The sequence below is a fragment of the Nelumbo lutea genome, chromosome 2 (assembly GCF_056320005.1).
Source record: "Nelumbo lutea isolate HS-2025 chromosome 2, American lotus-T2T, whole genome shotgun sequence".
Classification (NCBI taxonomy): Eukaryota; Viridiplantae; Streptophyta; class Magnoliopsida; order Proteales; family Nelumbonaceae; genus Nelumbo; species Nelumbo lutea.
Genome location: NC_142685.1, coordinates 13,828,254 through 13,849,222, shown reverse-complemented (window position 1 = coordinate 13,849,222; position 20,969 = coordinate 13,828,254). Strand labels below are relative to the sequence as shown.

General features: G+C 37.5%; 1 protein-coding gene across 7 annotated transcripts; it reads right to left on the bottom strand.

Annotated features, from left to right (window-relative positions):
• Positions 1 to 779: 779 nt before the first annotated feature.
• On the bottom strand, positions 780 to 19,755 carry IDN2 (XH/XS domain-containing protein). Of its 7 annotated transcripts, none has more exons than XM_088970546.1 (9): positions 19,336 to 19,620; positions 19,069 to 19,120; positions 18,225 to 18,325; positions 16,691 to 17,614; positions 16,312 to 16,493; positions 14,191 to 14,280; positions 13,790 to 14,089; positions 13,206 to 13,433; positions 780 to 1,219 (listed from the first exon to the last, which is right to left on the bottom strand). In XM_088970546.1, the coding sequence occupies exons 4-9, from the start codon at positions 17,592 to 17,594 to the stop codon at positions 992 to 994; spliced, it is 1,932 nt and encodes a 643-aa protein (XP_088826672.1). In that variant the 5' UTR covers positions 17,595 to 17,614; positions 18,225 to 18,325; positions 19,069 to 19,120; positions 19,336 to 19,620; the 3' UTR covers positions 780 to 991. The 7 variants fall into 7 exon arrangements, with proteins under 7 accessions (XP_088826672.1, XP_088826673.1, XP_088826674.1 ...); XM_088970547.1 differs by having other exon boundaries at positions 19,316 to 19,461; XM_088970548.1 differs by having other exon boundaries at positions 19,218 to 19,341.
• Between the last annotated feature and the right edge of the window lie 1,214 nt (positions 19,756 to 20,969).

The following is a 20,969-nucleotide window of genomic DNA, read 5'->3' as shown; positions in this document are numbered from 1 at the left end:
TCCAATTGTATAGGTCAGCAGGACGAGCGGGTTGAACTGTGCCACATCAGTATATATACATCATGATTTTTAAAACCAACACGGAGACCAAACCGGTCAGGAGTCCAGTTACCAGGTCAAACGGTCCGACTGTTCAAACCAAACAGCCGGTCAGTTCTGACAAAAAATTAAAAATAAAAAATAAAAACGGTTAATCGCCCAGGTCAGCGGTTTGCTGACCAAAATCAATGGTTTTGGACAAATTTCCAGTTTTGGGAAAAACCAAAACCAATCACCTGACCGATTCCCAATTTTTCTGGTCTGACCGTCCAGTCCAGTCTGGTTTCGAAAACTATGATATACATATTGTGGAAAACAAAAGTGTTTTTATTTTTGTGAAAATTACAGGACAAGGCGCCTTCAGCAGGATCAATGGCAGGTTGAAACCACTGGTTTGTTACATGCCTGTCAAACCTTTGAAGTTTCTTTCCTCTTTCTGTTGCATCGCTTGCATGCTTTCTTCTCAAAATTTGTCTTTTCTCCTTCCGTTTTTCATTCTCTTACCATCACTATGCCCAAAGAACCAGAGGAATGCAATCGGGGAACGGCTTATCCTCCAGCCCCTCAAGCAGCGAGAATTTGCATTTTCAAAGTATAGTGCAAAATAAAGGAAACAAAGGGTTCACAAGTACAGAAGCAAACACCCAATGACATTTCAACAAGATAATAATGGTATAAAAGTAAAAAATAAAAATATAAACATGGAGATTTGGGATCCATAATTTGTAGATCCATAAATGGACAAAGAATATTTAGTTTTGTTGATTTTGAAAGCCACGTGGCATATTTAAGTAGTTTAGTCAATACACGGGGTATATTTAACTAACTAACCTTCAAAAAAATCATTTCATATCACTTATATTTACACAGGCTATAAAAGTGAAAATTTAAGGGTAACATACTAACATCGACTAATATGATGAAAATTACGGTTAAGTGAAAACATTTGTGGTTATTTCTTCCGCTTGTGCTGTTTCCATTGCTTTAGTATATACGCAATACCCTCTTTCAGCGTTGCTTTCCTTCCTTCTTTCAAATTCCAGAGCTCCGATATTGTGTACCGTCCACTTGGATTGTACTCGTTGATCTCCATCAAGGCTGTTACAACAGCCTTACACACCTCTTCCCCCCACTCATTCTTTAAGCTTTTCAGTTTTTCATCATCTTGATTAATTATTTCCTGCGCCATAAACATCATTTCACAGAAGAGCAATGCAAATATAGTCAAGGTAAAAAAGTAAGCACTAAATTGTTTCCCAAGAGAACACTAGACAGAAGGTACAAATATAAAAAAATTAGATCAAATGCATACAGAAATAGAATAACTGGGTCCTCATGAAAAGGCAAAAATGCCAAACAAAGACAAAAAAATCCTTGAATTCCTATCAAAAAGGTATAATTCAGAAAAACCAGGCCTTGTGCTAAAGAGGCTCCAACATACTATATTCAGTGTCGAACCAATAGGCAACTGATGCACTGTTGATTATGCTTAGTATCGAAAAGCATACCCCAAATAGTCAAACACAATCACAAACAAGCTTCCATTTTTGTTTCTCTTAGATCTTTCCTTGTTGGTCAGCCTTTTGTCTTACAGCACCACTAATCTTCACAAACAGTTCCCCATCACAGGAATTTCTTGGTCTTAACAGAACTTCATTTGTACAAACTTAGACTATACATATTTTTAATAAATCCATGATCAGAAGAATATCCCACCGTTATTGCTTTGCCCTCAACTTCTGGATAAACAATGATGTACTATTATTTTTTATTTTTTTGCAAAGGTGGTTTCTTGACCTATGGAACTTGTTACACTGACAGAGAGAGACAAATAGGCATGGAGCAAAAATGAATAGTAGCAGCATTTTACTTTTGAGTTCAATATACCACGAGCTGAGGTTGCTTCTGAAACTACGTTTTTTCACTCTTTTTTTGGAATCAAAAGGTAAAGTATTTCATTGATATTCTGCATCAATCATGTACAGGAGAAATCAACAGTGACACACTACACAGTAAATGCAGCAAAGAAATAGATAAATAAATGGGGTTTTTGCTGTTCAATCCACCCCCAGAAATCTTAGCTCCACCCTACAGGTGGGATGAATCCTGACCATGGATCAATGCCAAAAGTGCAGTCTACTTATCCCCAGAGGGGTTTTTACTGTTCATTCCACCCCCAGAAATCTTAGCTCCACCGTACAGGTGGGATGAATCCTGACCGTGGATCAATGCCAAATCCAATGGCAGGATGCGGTTTATAGGGGGGGGGGGGCTACTAGTAGACTAGGAAGGGCTGTAATTTCAGATTTCTAAGGTGGAGTGCAGTCTACTTATCCTCAAATAAATAGACTGACGGTACACCAACTCCCTTAATAAAATAGCTTCCTTGAAGATTTCAAGCATTGATGACCAGGAGTGAATCAGCCCTACCACATGCGGGACAAGCTACCCCCATGGTATAGCGCATGAAGCGAAAAATAAATAAAAAGTAAACAAAACAAAAAAATCAGCCCTACCACCCTGATTTTCTCCAAATCACAATTTCTGCTTTCAAATATCCAATGGTTTCTCTCCCTTACAGCGGCTGAGATTATCCTCCACAAAACTTTGCCTCTTTTGGTTAACTTCAACCCTTCCACCCTCCACAAAACTTTGGGAACCATCCGCAGGGGTTGAAACCTCCAATGAAATAATCATATAGCTCCCTGGTCAGGGCACAGTGAATAAAAAGCGGATTGTTGTTTCTCTGTCCACCCCACATGGCGCATATCTATCATCAGGAATCTGCGTACCCCTCTTCTTAACAGGCCATCCCCGGTAAGGCATTTATCCAGCATTTCCATCCAAATAAATAAAAGCTACCTTCAAAAGAATACAAAAGTAGGGGTGATCATTCTTAGCCCAACTCGCAATATGTTATTTATATGTTAAATATATACTTATATATGTTTTATATGATATTATATTATGTATATAAATACTATAGAGTAACACACACACACATCTTTTAAAATTTAATAAGTGACTTAAGAGTTAAGACCTATGCTAGGCCCATTCAGGCGTGGGGTCCAAAGCCTGGCTGGAACCAAGCCTAGGCCTTATCATATGTGCAGTACCCAGCGCAGCATGGGTTGTGGGGAAAATCCAACTCCACAGATTCACTTAGTTTCTTAAAAAAGGATTAACTGTAAAGCTGGGGAAGATCGTCTTGTATCTATCAAACCTGGCTGGGGGAGATTGCAGTCAAAAACTTGATCATGGATTTAAGTTCTCTAGGACCAAACCTCTCCAAATGGAACAGCCATAACTCCAATTACCTATACCTGGGTCCCAATTGAAATTTCTTGCACAAAATCTCTCTTGGGCTATCTGGCTCCACAACCATTGGACTGGGAGTTGAATCCCAAAAAAAAAAAGCATTTGTTAATTATGATTCACCATGATAACCAAATACATAAATATGCCAAAAATACCAGTGTCAAATACGAAACCAGATACTGCAAATAGAAACTTCTAGATGTACTTTATGGCATTAACATTTCTAAAACATGTAAAATAGTATGCTCTAGCAAATTATACTATAAAAATATTTACATGTTTTAGAAATTTAATCAAATTTGGCATGATACGCCTTGAAAAAATGATATTTACCATCATAAACTAGACATAACCACATTATGTGAGTATGTTACATGGGCTACCCATACCTGCATCCATATCCAGAGCTTTAGAAAATGGAGAGTTGTATCTCCATTTCCCACATTATGTGAGTATATCACATGGGCCACCTAATTCTAAGAGATTAGACTCCATTAAAAATGATACTTTAATTAATAAAATACCTGCAATATATTTTTATTGATAACTAAAACTATATTAGAACAGAGAAAGAACAAACATTTACAAAGCCTTAACCCACACAACCAATAAGCCAGTCTTTGCTGGCTCTTCCCTAAAACAGAGGTTCAATTAATAAAATTCTGGCAATAATTTTTTATTGATAATGAAACTTTACTAGAATTGAGAAAAAAATGAAAATTTACAAAACCTTAACCCCCAAAGCCAATAGGCCAGCCTTTGTTGCCTCCTCCCCACCTCCTTTACTGCTTGATTAGAACTGGTTGTTCCTTAATTAATTGCCCCCAAAAAGCTGAGGCCTATTGACTCCTTGTCTTGATAAAGCAAGAAGAGGGAAGAGAGAGAAGAGAGAAGAGAAAAAAGAGAAAGTAAATTGGAGATCAAAAAAGTTGGGATGGAAACTGAAGCCTTCTTATTTATATTAGGGCAACCCAACATAAATTAAAAAAAAAAAAAACCAGCATTGACCATGCAACACATAATTATAAAAGCTATTAATAGTTAACACTCCCCCTCAAGTTGGGACATAGATGTCTATCATGCTCAACATGTCACACAAATCATTGTGCTGCAAGTGATGTAGGCCCTTCGTGAAAATGTCTACAAGTTGCTCTTCGGAACTAACATAGAGGATACACACTTCTCCTTGATTATTATTATTATTATTCGAGCTCGACTCGCAAGCCTCACGAGTCGAGCTTTATTAGGCTTGAGCTCAGCTCGATTGATAAACGAGCCTGTAAATTGGGCTCAACCGTTCTACAATGTTTGCACAACTAGAAAGTTTGACACTTCAACTAAGACATTGACTTAATTCCGAAAACAAAATTTTTAACGACTCAAAAGATAAATGACCAAGACAAATATGCCATAAATGGACTTGACTCTGACTAGAATAACACATAGACTCTGTGATTGTTGTAAGACCAGCTTTGTCCTCTAACATGTAGAGGCTATCTACCAACTACCTCTATCAATCGTCTTCCCGAAGGTCAAATCTTAATGAAGACGAAAAAAGGTCACTAAACAATTTAACAAATAAGTAATGCTACTAATGGAGAACAAGTTCATGGGCAATTTGGGAACATACAACACATTAAATAAAGTAAGGCCAAAAGGGAGAGGGTTCCTTGACCAGCCATGGTGGAGAACAAGCTATCAATTAGTCTCACTTTATCCCTCTCAAAAAGAAGGTTATAAGATTGAAACATCTTGAACTTACCATTCATGTGATCCTAGGCTCCAAAGTCAACTACCTAAGGGGATTTTGAGGTATGAGAGGACACACAGAGAGCAATAGCAAAACTACATAGTATAAACATTAAGGAGGTAGATAGAATAAGGCCAGAATGAATCTAGCAAAATGCCCTACCATATAACTCTAAATGGTTACCAAAGGAACTAATGATCTCCTCCTTAGGATCAAAACCAAAAGGACATTCCTAAAATAGTGTGAAACTAGTAGTTTGAGTCCTCGTGAGAAGCCATATTTGTTAAGTTGTACCTTAGTTGTTCTTGTTTCTTACTCTACTCAGATGTTGTTTTCTTATTCAACTCCAGAAATCATTTTGGCTTTCCAATGAGATCCCAACAATTCTCATTGTGTGCCTAGACCACCAACAATGAGGGCACCAAAAGTTTATCTTTGTCATCCCCTTTCTTTCAGAAACCACATCTCTTAGTAAAAGTATCACCCCTTGTAACTGCCAAGGCAACTAGATTCCCCTTGGGATTATTCATCACATTTCTTCTACTCTCTTCAAATTGCACAAGGGCATACACTTCTTTTGCTGACAAGACATCCTTGCATCCCAATATCTGAACCCTAACAAACTCATATTATGATAATGATCCAATTCCTACCAAATTGAAGTCAAATCTAAGTAGTACACTAAGAGGCTCCTCTACCCTTGCTTATAAGTTGAAGATGCAGCTTGTAACTAATAGATTTTTGTATAATGGTGTTTTTCAAAATAGGTAGACGATACTATCTTGTTCTATGAAAGGGGAGATAAGAGGTGGAAACAGAAGTTGAACTTGGGGATTAAAGGAGTCTCAGGGAGGCTGAATTGACTAGTGTTTCAGTTTCACTTCATTATTTGGATGAGGTATTCCTGAACCCTTTAGAGTCGGATTGTAGAATTTGTTGTATTGATTCTTCTGGTTCCTTTTCTTGTGCTTCCATCTCCCTAGCAACTAAGGTGTCGAGTTGATGTCTCCATAGCAGCCGAGGCACTGAGCCGAGGTCTCCCTCAATTGCTGAAGTGTCAAGATGAGGTTTCCCTAGCAGGCGAGGTGTCGAGTTGAGGTCTCCCTTAGTTGACGAGGTTTTGAGCTGAGTTCTCCCTCAGCTGTCAAGGTGCTGAGCTGAGGTCTCCCTCAGTTGTCGAGTTGTTGAGCTAAGGTCTCTGTCAGTGGTCGAGGTGTCGTCGAGCTCGAGCTCGGCTACCTTTGATTGTAGGTCCCCTAATAGCCGAGGTCTCCCTCAATTGGATAGAGAGTGGCTATCTTGTAATTTCCAAGGAAAAAAAAGCGAGAGAGAGAGAGAGAGAGAGAGAGAGTTGGAAGAAGAGAGAATGGCATTCTTGTAATTTGCAAGGAAAAGAGAGAGAGAGTTGGTAGGAGAGAGTGGCATTCTTGTAATTTGCAAGGAAAAAGAGAGTGAGAGAGTTGGTAGGAGAGAGAATGGCATACTTGTAATTTGTAAGGAGAGAGAGAGAGAGAGACTGTGTGTGTGGCATTCTTGTAATTTGTAAGGGGAGAGAGAGAGTTGGTAGGAGAGAATGGCATTCTTGTTATTTGAAAAGAAAAAAAAAAGAAAATTTTACTATAAGATTCCATTTCTTCCATCCTAAGGCTTTCTTTTGTACGCATTCCAACTTAATATATTTATATTGATGAATTTTTCTGGTTATTGATAAAAAAGATCTTTTATTAAGATGAATGAATGAGCAACATTAGCAAATATGGGGTTTTCAAAAATGTTGTGCCTAGGGACTAGATGCCTTGCCTAAGCGCCTAGACACGCCTTTTAAAACATTGACAAAATGGACACAAGTTTCCCACATTGCTCCCATCAAAGTTCAACTTCATCTTAGAGGAAGAAGTTGCAATTACACCACGTATTCTAAAGAAATTATCCACCGTCAAATTTGAGAACAAATCCAATGTCTTTACCAACATGCTACCTTCACTGTGATATTTTAAATAATAGCATTGTTGCCTTTTGCATTTGGTATTGTCTTCTTGCTTGTTTTGGGTGCATGTTGAATACCCCTGTTAGCTTGGATAGACAAGTCATTTCATGCCATTACTTTTAGGTTCGTATCCACAATGTCCAAAACACCACTACTCTTGTACACCTCCACATAATTCTGCCTTTCCTTTTGGGATACCTAAAAGTAATGGCATGAAACAACTTGTCTTGTCCAAGCTAATAGGGGTATTCCACATGCACCCAAAACAAGCAAGAAACAATATCAAATGCAAAAGGAAGAAGGACAAGATATTAATAAACACTAGTTGGGTCATCTTTGTTACAAGTCAAAAGTATTAATGCTTCCAAGAAAGGCTACTTTGGGTAAATTACCATATGCTTTTGAAGATACTTTCACCTTTCTTTGCAAAAAGATGGAAAAAGAAAGATACAGAAGAGAAATAATTGATAATGCTTTGGATTATTCAAGCATGCATTAGCAATATTGGGAATTTCTATATGCTTTTGAATATATTTTAAGAGCAAGACAATGGATTTGCAAAGCTACAATGTGTCTAAGGCTTTTCCAGAGTTGCATGATATGTCAAAAGCCTCCAATAGAAAGGTGGACAAACCAAAGAAAGTGACAAATGTCAATGGAGACCACTCTACAGTGAGGAACAGAAGGTAGGTTTGAAACACTAAGACACATGTTTGATACAGAACGCCACAGAACACGCGATGGAGTTGTTCAAATAAATGCAAGTTTGGCAAGGAAGATGGAGTAGAAGTTGAAGGTCCTAAACACGAGCCTAGTGGGAAGATTTGTTGGAGTCAAATGGGAGAAGAAAAGGGTGGAAGCCTAGGCAGGACTTGAATGGGATAAGGAGAAAGTTTTGGGAGAACAAAACATGAATGGGGGCTTGTATTTGTTTATATTTGACTCTAGGAGAGATGAAGCTTGGGTGTTGGAGACTGAACGAAAGAGGAATAGGGAATATGATCTAAGGCTAAGTTAGTGGTTCTTAGCAGCAAGTACAATCCATAATGCGCGGAGATCAGGAGATGAAGAGCAATATGGATCGGGATTTTGGGAATTCAGTTGCATGCACGGTGCCTAATGACTTCCAGGGAAATTGGAAACTACAGCAATAGGTTCTTGAGGTTTCAATGACAAGAACAAGAGGTGGCAAAGCTAACGTTGAACGAATATTAGTAGAAGTGGGGGAGGCCTCTGATATTCCAAGCTTTTTGGTGCTCTTCTTTTCAAGGGAAGATTATGAATTGAGGATCTTTGTTGAGGAGGACCAGATTTTCTTTAAGGCGCAAAAGAGCTATGAGAGGAGAACAGAAGGTATGGAAGAGAGAGTTGATAGGGAGGTGGATTCTCAATTTCTCGATGTTGTAGAGCCGCTCGGGGTTGAAGATGATGGTTGATAGGGCAACGGAAATAAAGTAATTTTGGAAGGAAATGAGAAGGTGAAAAGTTTTGAGGAAATGGGGAAATTAAAGGGAAGCATGAGAAAGTGGTGGGAATCAAAAAGAAGTTGTAAAATGAATTTCACCTATGTGGGAATGAAGGGGTAGTGGTAGAGGAGTTGGGGTTGGGGACTAGTATCTATAAAATCTTTGCAAAGGTGTTGTCTTTGAGGACTAAAGAAATCCTTCCCTCCATTATTAGTTAGGCCCAAGGGGCATTCATCCAAGGACGACAGATAATCGATCAAATCCTAGTTGCCAACGAATGTGTGGAAGAGATGAAGAGGTCTAAGCAAAGAGGCTTTGTATGTAAGCTTGATCTTGAGAAAGCCTATGATTTGGTGGACTAGCAGTTCCTAGTAGAGGCTTGGAGGAAGTGTGGGTTCGAGGAAAGATGGTGTAGTTGGATGTTTGGTTGGGTCAGCTGTTGTCACTACTCCATCTTAGCAAATGAGGTGGTAAGGGATTTTTTTCCAACTAATAGAGGTATTAGACAAGGGGATCCACTTTCACCTTTTCTCTTTACCTTGGTAGCTGATGTGTTCAATTGAATTATCACAAGGGCTGATAGGGAAGATGTGATAAAGGGATGGAGAATAGGCTCAAACCAAATTCCAATAACTCATTTGCAGTTTGCAAATGACTTGATGATCTTTTGTGGTGGTGGTTTTAGTGAGAAGGTAGGAAACTTAAAAAAAAAAATTGATTAAAGTCTTTAAAGGAGTGTCCAATTTGAAAATCAATTTAGAAAAGAACTGCATTGCTGGAGTCAATCTAGACTTTCGAGGAGGCTGAAAATATTGCAGATTATCTTCAGTGCTCCATTTCTACGAGAGTAGGTTCTGGGCCCTAGTTATAGAGAAGTTTGAAAAGAGATTAGCTGTGTGGAAGAAAAATTACATCTCTTTGGGTGGGAGAATCACCTTGATAAGAGCTACCCTTGCAAACCTACCTACTTACTACCTCTCTGTCTTTAGGATACCATCTAGGGAAGCGAAGAAACTGGAAAAATTAATGAGAATTTTTCTTTGGGAACCGGGAGAAGGTAAAAAAGACCACTTAATCAGTTGGAAGGTTGTGGGTAGAAACAAAGAGGAAGGAAGATTAGGGCTTGGGAATGTGCTTAAGAAGAATTCAGCCTTGTTAGGGAAGTGGTGGTGGAGGTGGCCTATGGAAGGAAAGAGGTTGTGGCATGAAGTGGTGAAGAGTATTCATGGATGCTCAGAGAGTGGAAGGGATGTCGGTGCTTCAAGGAGGGCAAACCTAGCAACACCTTGGAAAGCAATTCACAAAATTCTTCCATAGTTCCTAAGTTGCATAAGATATGATGCTTGTTAATGGTAACTCTAATCGGTTTTGGGAGGACATTTGGGCAGGGGATCTTCCCCTAAAAGACCTTTTTCAGTCCTTGTACTCTATTTCTTTGTATAAAAAAGAGGTGATTTCAAAATTCCTTCCTTCAATTTTAAATTTGTCACCTTTGTCTTGGGACTTTGGTTTCTGTAGGGGGCTAAGGGAGGATGAAATTGATTGTTTGTCTACTCTTCTTGGTTTCCTCGATTAGGTTTGGTTGGATACTTTGAAGCCTAATAAGAGGATTTGGGTCATTCACCCCTTTTTAAATTTCCTATGCCAAACCTCCTCTCAATAAAGTTTCCCTTCCAAAGAAGTCTGGTGTAGACCGGTTCCCCCCAACGTTATGGCTTTGAATCGGGAAGTGTGGCATGGTAAAGTAAGCACGATGGATAACCTACAAAAGAGAAGACCCTATGTATTTCTCCAAACAAGTGCATTCTTTGCAGATCTCATGGTGAGGATTGTTATTACTAATTTTTATCTTGTAGTGTCACTGCAGAGCTCTGGGTTTGGCTTCTATCATTGTTTGGGTGTAGATGGGATATGCCAACAGAAGTAAGTACAATCTTTAACCCTTCTATGTTCTATTGGCCCCATAAAAGAGGAAGGAAAATGTGGAGGTGTGCACGAGCAACCTTGTTATGGACAGTTTGGGAAGAAAGGAATGCCAGGATCTTCCAAGAAAAGGGGAGAAGCAGTCAGGCATTGAAGGACTGCATTTTGTACATTGGTTAAAGACTCTGGATTTATTTGATTATTTCTCCTTTACTGACTGTTGGAGGGATTGGTTATCAGTAGTAAGTTGTTCCTCCTCAAAGATAAAGGTAATGACAAGCTGGGTCCCTCCTCCTCACAGTTCTTTGAAGCTGAATTTTGATGGAAGTAGCCAAGGCAACCCGGATCCCTCTGGTTTGGGAGGTGTACTGAGGAATGAGGCTGGAGAGGCTGTCTTACTATACTCTGGCCCTTTAGGTGCTGGTAACTCTATTCGGGCAGAACTGTTATCTGCAATAAAAGGAATAATTCTTGCAAAAGAAATGGGTGTGGAGCAGCTTCTGGTTGAAGGGGACTCTAAGACAATGGTGAACTGGTTAATAATCCGGAGAATATCACGTGGGACTACAAGAATGAGATAAAGAAATTCAAATGGCTGACAAGGAATATGTCGGTAACAGTACAGTGGGTAGGGAAATCAGCTAATGCATTTGTTGATGTCTTGGAAAAACAAAGGATAAACAGGGAAGCATTGTTCTGGATGCAACTGTAATTTGATCTTTTGTAACAGTCATGCACTTTTTGATGTAGTTTTTGTGTTTTCTGTATGGAGAGGCAGCACCTCGCGCCTCTCTAAGGGGATTTTCATGTAACCAATCTTTGAATAAATGGAACATGACTCTTTACTTGTAAAAAAAATAAAAAGGATAAGGGTGAAAAGATACTGCAGAAGGGGGTGTTGGTAGAAAGTTAAAATTTAGGAGGATGTGTCAAAAGACAAGAATTGTGGGTCAGAAGATAGCACAAGGCAGTTGGTTTTTGAAGTGATAATTGGAAGGCTAGGTGTAGATTTGGATTGGAGAAGAATGAAGCTGATAGAACAAGCTACAAATGTTGTGGCAGTTTCGAAGAAGTGTTGAGGCTCAAGTAAACCCCATATTGTGCATGTTACTAAAGTCTTTTCCTGATTAAAGGGGGGACTGGTTGGGGCTGGTCCCACGAACAAGTATAAGAGATTGTTTAAGAGAAAGGGAACAAAGCTCAAAGCTACAAAACAAGGGGTCATTGATGGGTTGGCTTAAGAGATTCAAACATTTGTTAGGATGGAGAATCAGTCGATGGCTTTAATTGATTGGGAATTAAAGCCAAGCAAAGAATCTGACAAGAAGGAAAGGGAGGGTGGAAGTGAAGCTACTAAAAGAGCTGTTGAGGTTTCATCAGAGAAGATTGAGGAGAAGAGAGGAGGCATGAAGATTGAGGAGCTGGTTGATGGGAATGTAGAGGTGGACAAGCATTTAGGTCTTATGTGTAGAGGCAGAGAGGTGTTTGCGAGAAGAGCCTTTGAAGAGTTCAAGAGGAGGAAGAAGGATAAAAAAAAAAGATGTAGTACGGGAAAGAGGAAAGGCTTGAAACAAGGAAGGCAAAAGGCACAAAGAAATGTTGATGGGGAGGGTAATTAAGAAGGGGTTCTTTTTTCTCTTGCAAAATCGTTTCTAAGTAGTGAAGAGCTGCTGAGTAACTTTAAAAGGGTGTTGAGTTTGGTTTTCTTTTATGTTGTGTTGTTGTTTTCTTTGTTGGGAGTTTGTTTGGTAAGGTGGTAACTTAACACTTTGATTGGTGGTTATATTCAGTTTCTTTTTTTAATAAATTGTGTTTTCTATTTTACAATCAAAAAGGACTTCCCAAGAGAAAGCAACAACTTTAGGAAGGATAGGGACACATCACACTTCCTTCCAATGTACAACTTTATATTGTTCCCAAGCCAGCAAACCACTACTTGTAAGTCTCTTTCCATGATTAAATTTTAAAGCTTCAAAGAATTTGCTACTTTTAGGCCTTCAAGTACTGCTGATAATTCTACTCTATGGAGTCCCCATGTCCAATTGTTCAAAAATGCAAGATTATAGTTGCAGCAATCAAACTTAGCTTAATTCTTGCAATAAACTTAGAGGATAAATCTTGTTTTACTTGTTCTTTATGCAAAAGACAGATCTACGATTTGTATCACATTCTGCCATCAACACTTGAACTATTTGTATTGTTCATAGTGATATATGGGGAAATGCACCTATAGTATCTCTATTGGGTATATACACTGTATTGTGCTATTGTACAAGACCTAGTGTATTTCCTTCAAAGATACAATAGTTTACATCAAGCACACCCCACAAAATGATACACTAGTCTATTTCCTTCAAAGGAACCGTAAGGCTTTCACTTGCTCCAAACCTTTAGTACTATTATACAGGACCTAGGTTTACATCAAACACACCCCACAAAACAAACCTCGCCTGTAAAACTAGGCACACCTTGTAGGGAACTGAGCTAATCTAGTATCCAGTCATTAACACCCCTTGTGCCACAATATTTTAAATCCTAATTTTGTAATCTGAATTTCGGAGAACAGGAAATTTTAAACCAATTTAGTTAGCAATCAAAAAGAAAATTTAAAACTAGTCCGTCCTATGTAAATGATCTAGATCTAGATGGCTATAATGTAACAAATAGGGAAGAGATGCACAAAAACAATATTATTTAGCATTCTAAAACTAATGATCCATACCTCATCTTTCCCATTAATCATAATCATTTTGAAAGGATGCCATAGTGGATCTTTTAAGTACTCCTCCCATAACGAACAAAGATCTACAGCCTTCTCCTGCGCCTCTTCTTCTTCAGAATATTTACGCTTGACCGCCTCAAAAAATGGTTTACTATCAAGATCTCCCATCCTCTTTATTCCAATAAGACAATTTGATGGTTTACGATTTGATGTAAGATCTTTCAAACCCTGTAAGGGAAAGATTTAGCCATTCAAAATCAATGTTAAATATTTGCCATAAAAATAAACATTCAGAAAAGAGAAATGCATAAACATAAAACAACTTGAGGCTACCCAGCAGAAGTTATTCGCATATTCAATATTGCCAATCTTGCAAAAACAATTATCTGAACCCCCCTATTAGCACAAGTAACCAAATTATTTTCTTTCCATATTTATAGTTTGAAAACCACGGATTATCAAGTTCAGCTCATAGAATATTATATCAGACTTCTAAACGACAAAAACACATAAGCATATTAATAAAATACATCCTATAAAATTTTGTGAAGTTCCACAAGGAGGAAACCAAAAAGATTACTTACCTCAATTAATTGTTTACGTGCTTCCACCAGCTCATCATTACTCTTGCGTTCCTTAACTACAAGAGTTTGATTTAACGCTTCTAGACCTTCTAGTTCATCTTCCTTCTCTTTCAATTCATTCATCATTTCCTCCATTTTTTCTGTAACCTTCTTATCTTCTTCCCCACCCATGCGCCCCTCAATGTGCTTCATCACATTTAGTGACCCTCTCAACCGCTCGATTTCCAATTCCAGTGCTTGTTTTGCATCAAGTTGCTTTTCTAGTTGAATTATTCTTTTGTGAAGATCTTCTTTTTGTCTCTGTCATTAAAATTCAAATCCAAATAAGAATTTTAGTAATTTCTAAAACTGGAGAAGAGATACTTATCTATCACTGTTTTATGAATTTTATCAAAACAAACCTTCTGGTCTTCCACGAGCCTCAATACATTTTCGTTAGCTTTCTTTTGCTCCAAGGTTGCCATTTCAAGCGAAATATTTTTTTTCGCATTCTAAACAAACAACATAAAAAATATTATCAAGTCTCTTTTATAACAAACTTGTATGTCTATAGGGAATTCTGCCACAGTAGTCACGCATGTTGAAAGGGACAATAAACAAAAAGTAAACATCTCTAACAGATATTGTTTGTTAAAATGATATTTAAAAGTATCCATGTTTATAATGATCAGATACAAGCAGGGGCAGGCACAATGGCACAGACAGATATTGGTAACAAGGATACAACTCTCCACTTCCTAAAATCTCAAACATGGATAGAGAGGTTTAGTATGGGCTTTGATCAACTCAAACCTAACCAGACTAATGAAATGGGATACCGAACCCAGCCCGCCCCATCGCACTTCACACGCATAGCACACATATAGTCAACTAATGCTATTTTACAAATGTAATGCTAAAATAATACAATGTCAACAGACTGGGTTTGGCACCAGGTACCCTAAACCTAAACCCAACCTGAGATCCTAATTGAGGCTGACCTAACCCTATCCTGATATGGTCGACACAATGTGGGTTTATCACTTATTTATGTCATTAAAAACATATATGGGTATGAATATCTCACATAACATGCTTATATGGTGCTTCTTATCTAGTTTTTGACGTAAATATCACTTTTCAAGACTTATTTTATAACAAATTTAATAAAATTTCTAACATGTACATATTTTCATAAAGTGAAATTATGTAATTTGGCATATTTTAGAAGTGTTAATGTCATAAAGTACATCTAGAACTCTGTTAAATAGTAACAAGTATTGTATCATCCAGTATGTACCATGTCAAATACCTAAATACTAGGCATTACAGGTATCTGTGCATCAAGGGTCCTTGTTGCTTCAGACACACACTTTGATGTCTCTACACATAAAACATAGAGGCAATTTTGAATGCCAAATGAAATCTTTCATCCATATGATTTTGTAGCACAGGCTCAGTAGGTTTCGAACCTGTTTCTATATTTCCTATTGGGATATCTCAGGACTTGAAAGACAACTGATCACATGATCATACTTAGTCTACACTCTACACATAAAACATAGAGGCAATTTTGAATGCCAAATGAAATCTTTCATCCATATGGTTTTGTAGCACAGGCTCAGTAGGTTTCGAACCTGTTTCTATATTTCCTACTGGGATATCTCAGGACTTGAAAGACAACTGATCACATGATCATACTTAGTCTACACTCTATAACAATTCTGGCATGAATAGAAACAATTAGCAAGCAGCAAAAATTAAACATGAAATAGCTGCATGCAAGGCATAAAATGGTGCTTCAAAAAAAAAAATTCATTGAAGCCCGTAAACAACTAACGAACACTTATTTATTTATGCATCAAGAAAGCAAATGTCAGAATCAAGGTTCAAAATATCGATACACCGGTAGAGGCATATCGGGCAGTATCTATAGCTTTTTCTTTTTTCTTTTTTTTTTAGTTTTTTAAATGTGGTTCAGAGGGGCCAGTTTATGGCCCGTCCACCCCCTGAACATGTCAAAATTCCGAAACACCCCCTGGAGGAGCGTATCAGGAAGCCCCCGATACGATGCATATCGGCCAATACGGCCCGATAAGTATCGAAATTTTCAACCTCGGTCAGAATGTCCCTTTTACTCAACAAAAAATCTAAGTTATTACTAAAACTATTCAGAAACTTGGTCAGTATACATTTTCTTGAATAATTGCATTGAGACTGACTGTCTAGTTCCAGGTGCAAGGTCTCTTTTTCTTAATGCTCCAAAATCATTTGCAATATTGAGTTAAAAGTGTGGCAATCGTATAATCTGCAAGAACCAATTATACAAAAGCTGAAGAAACTCTTATTTCTCAGATAGTCAATCCATTTCATTTTGATAAATAGTTCATATGTCCAATCTGTACATGCAAGGGTAATGCTCTGTACATCTGTCCATCCCCGGGCCCCGCATTGGCGGGAGCCTCGTGCACTGGGCTGTCCTTTTCAGATAGTCCATATGTACTAAAAAAATAATAATAGAAGAAGACTACAACATATAATACCTCTTTCCTTTCATCAAAAAGTTTTCTTCTCTCACTTTCATTTTGAGCCTCCCGCTTCTCCAACTCTTTGCCACGTAGTTCAAGTTCTTTCCTTTGAGATTCCAGATCTGACCTGAGCTTTTGATGCTCCATATAAATCTTATGCAAATGGTCTTGTGTCCTCTGGTGCATCATTTGTATCTCTGGTAGACATGGAAGCAAACATAAATAAGCTTAAGTAACCAAAATCTACAGAGTGCCAAAATAAAAACGTGTAATATGTAACAAATTCAGTTTGGGGAAACTGAAACATGCAATATGAGACATTATGCAAGACCATGGTAAAAATAATAAGGTTTTAGGTTCTGGTATCTATAGCTCAAAAGTAGTAAGTATATACCTTTATTAAATGATTGCTGAAGCTTGTCTTTCTCATCCATCAAAATGCTCAGAGAAATGGATGTTTCACTGAACTTGCATTCCATTTCCTTTAAGTGTCTATTCTTGATTTCAATCGTGTTGGTCAGGTTTGAAACAAGTTTGTCTGTCTTCCTTGTTTCTTCTGCCACAATCTCAGAAATGGTTTTCAGATCTCCTATTTTTTTAAGATGTTCTCCTATAATACCAGTTGATTTGTAGTCATCATCCCGGGCAACCCATGCATAGATATTGGATTCTCTGCGTTCTCTTGCATACCAATCTTTCTTCCCATGATGATCAGCTTGGAAAGCTTTCTCAAATGACATTGCATCATTAAATCCAGGCCAGTTTTTATTGAACTCTACTAGGGCAGTTCCTGAATGACCACGATGATTCCATAAAGATTGGACTCTAACAGGGCTAAACCCTCTCCTTGCTAACTGATCTCTAAGCCTGGAGCCACTTTCTCCTACATACCTTCCATCTTTCCATTCAATTGGAAGGTTAACAACAATACCTGTCCAAGGCCAAACAAATTTCTCATCATGGTTATGTCCAGTTGGAGGCTTAGTCTCTGCTACACGTTCTGATGGACCTCCTACTGGAGCTATTTCTGTTTTCAAATATTTCTCCAATGCCAAATGATTTGCCTTCTGTTTGACACTCCTATTGTGTGAACCTGTACCCAAACCAGCAGCATGTTGCAAAAGCTCCATATAGAGATAATCTTGTTTCCTCTTCCCCGGGCAGAAGGGACATCTAAAACTCTCTCCTGAGGTCTTTACTTGGTAATTTCCATTCTTCAGTTTTTTATAAGATTTATCTTCATGCTCCTCTATCTCAGACTCACCTATATCTGAATTTTCTTCAGAGCTGCAATCCATTGTTTCTTCAAACAAGTAATCTGCAATACAAAATAAGACAGAAAAGAATATATGTCAGAAGAAAAACAATAGCATATCATATGCAGCATTTATTATTTTACAGTAAAGTTACAAGCAATAAAAGATAAAGAGTCAAGTATCACGAATTATATGTAGCTAGCCATAATAGAGAACTAAGTAAAGAGACATACACAAAGGGAAGCTGGGGCAAAACTCTATTTCAGAAACAAAATAGAATCTCCATCTCTTCTGATTTCTTTTCTTTTGTCTTTTCTTCACAGTTAGGGCAAAAGAAATATTGAATAAAATATTTGTAGTTAGAAAAGCAACCCCTTGTTACAATACTTACATGTAAAAACAACGTAAGTAACCTAAATATGTGCACTTAAAGTATAAACATTTTTCAAACTTGAATGGTTTATGCTTTGTTTAAGCCTGCTTGCTCAAACCATGGACAATGTTTTCAACCCATCGTTGACCCATATGGCCAAACCGTTGAAGCCTCCTTGAGTGCACATAGAACAATCCAAAACAAGTAATATATTGCATCAATATGATACAGAAACCAGATATATACCAAACATAAAAGATTAAAAACAAAAGAAAATGCATAGAAATCGACTTGATTACCTATGCCTTGTTGCTAGGCACCACCCAGCCATTGCTGGACCACCTTGCCATTGCATGGGCTGCCTATGGCATCACCTAAGCAACGAGAGGTATAATAATGTCTAGCAAACAACATAAATTTACTGTTACTAGTGCAGTAAGACCAAACTCAATTAAAAGAAGAGCTTGAGATATTCCAAAACAAATTTAAAAACAAATTAACTGTGAGATATGATGGAAAAAGATTCCTTGTGGCAGAACCATGGAAAAACAACAAGAATACACTAAAACATGCAAAAATGAAATCCAAGAAAATCCTGGAGTAATAATCATTCAAAAGATTATAAGGAACAAAAGCAAGGACCGTTATGGGGTATCAACATGATATATTTCAGCCCAAAGGCCTAAACTGGTGGCAGAACCAGAACATTCGCCAGATACAAAAGAAGATAAGTGGATAGGGAAGGGGTGTGCCAGTTAATTCATAATGCAATTGCCTCGCTATCAGGTCAAAACAGGGAAAAAAACAGCAACAATCAGTTAAAAGTTAAAACACGCACACGCATAGATCAAAGGAGTGGAGAAAGATGAGATTATCAATCATCAGGCATTTGCAAATAAAAAGCAATTAAAAATCGTATATGCACTGCAAATTCCTAATATGCCCTGTATAGCTAATTAAAATAATAAACCAGATTTGGTTGCTACAAGAATCTGTTTCATTATAAATCTATTATGGCATTGTATTAGAATGTGGTATTAAATGATATACGGCATGCATAACTTCTGGCTGCAACCCCTAAAATACGCACAATAAGTAAAGCTATGACAAAATAAGCACATTTCAGGAAAATACTGGAAATACCTGCAGCCAGATATGAGATAGTCTGGGTGTATCACCACCTCCAACTCTGCAACTGAAAGACAATAAAATAAAATGCAAGAACATGAGAAACGGACGATAAGTCATAAGAACACCAAATGACAATAAAACATGCATGAATGCAAACGAACCAATCCCGGTATGAAGAAAATAAGCTTCAGAAAAACAAAATGGAAAATACAACAGAAGAGAAGCAAATAAACAAGCCAACTGCAACAATAACAACAACCAGTCGGAGAAGATAATAACCGAGTCAGTAAAAAAATAACTCTTCGCACTGAAAGAGGCGATTTAGGGGAACTCCTTTCCGACGAATCGTCTGCAAAACCCTACTCGACTATACGACGAAAATATATGCAAAAATAGAAAATAAGCACTGCGCTGTGGGAGGAAAAGGCTTTTTTGATTTTGAGAGTTCCGCCTTCCTTTTTTTTTTTTTGAGAGTGACGGTTCAGCCCGGGGTCAGAATTTTTAGGCCCGTACAGATGGGGTGGGAGCCTGATGTCAATTCGGGCGGACATTGGTGTGAAGAGTGAGGTTTTTTTGACATTTTGAACGTTTATAACTTTGAATCTGTATTGGGCCTTTCTGTACTTCTTAGCTTTTTTTTTTGAGAAATGATAGTTCTTCCCTGTATCAAAAATTTTTAGGCCCAAGTACAGTTGGAGTGGGTGAAAGCTCGGAATTGATGCCAATTTATGGGCGTAAATTGATGTGTAGAGTAGGGGTCTTCACATTTTGAATGTTTATAGTTCAGTGGAAATCAGAAAAGGGGTTCTAAAAAATGGGGTTTTGGTAGGTAAGTTGGTGTTTGGGGGGACATCTTGAGTCAAAAATGGTAATTTGGGGTGAGGAGGAAAATTTGGTTATTTATGGTCTTAGGGGCAATTTGGTAATTTGGGGTAAAAATGATAGTTTAATAATTCAGGTTTAGAGGGCAAATTGGTAATTTGGGGTCCAATGGGGTATTTTAGAAATTTGGTTTGATGGGTAATTTGGCACTTTGGTCAAGGATACTTTGGTCATTAGTCCAAGTGGAATTTGGCGAATTTGGTCAAGGGGTATTTTTGGGAGTTTGGATAAGGGTATTTTGGTATATTTGACTTTGAAAGGGTATTTTGGTAATTTGGTTAAAAGCATTTTGGAAATTTGTAAAAAATGGGTATATTGGTAATTTGATAAGGGGTATTTAAGTAATTTGGTGTGAGGAGGTAATTTGGAAATTTGGTCAGGGGTATTTTGGTATTTTATCTAGGGTATTTTGGTAATTGATCCAAGAGGTATTTTGGTAATTGGTCCAAGGGAGTACTTTTAGGAATTTGGGCATTCGACAATGAGGGAAGGGTGATTGTGGGGTCTAAGGGTAATGTCTAATCGGGGTTGATCGAAGGCATTGAATTGGTATCAGCCATATTTAATGGTGAATCTGAGGGCTCTTGGGGTGAAATTTGGATATTTTGGATTTTTGGGTGTTTTGAAGAGGTAGGATGGGTCTGACTGGGTGTTTGAGGTGAATTGAAGGTCTCGACAACGGGCTGAGCAAAAATCAATTGTTGATAATTATATTACTATTAATAATTAAAAAACAATATTTTCTCGTATTATTCAGTAATTTTGCAATAAAATACAAGCAATTTAATTTTTTAATTATTTTTAGTATTTTAATTAAGATTTAGGTTTTTCAAAATTTTTGGATTTTTAATTAAAAATACTAAAAATCATATATATTTTTTTATTTTTTAGTATTTTAATTAAGCTACCCGACCCGTGAATAGGTATAATTGTATATATAAACAACTATATACATCAAAAATCATATAAAATACAAATTTTAAATTTTAAATATCTTTTTTTTTAAATGGACCTCTCATAGCTTTGCCCAG

Coding starts and splice junctions, on each gene's coding strand:
- IDN2 (XM_088970550.1), bottom strand. CDS start 17,594: ATGGATTGCAGCTCTGAAGAAAATTCAGATATAGGTGAGTCTGAGATA. Junction 14,281..16,311: donor TTTTTGATGAAAGGAAAGAG/GTATTATATGTT, acceptor TTGTTTGTTTAG/AATGCGAAAAAAAATATTTC. Junction 1,220..13,205: donor TGATTAATGGGAAAGATGAG/GTATGGATCATT, acceptor TTTATGGCGCAG/GAAATAATTAATCAAGATGA.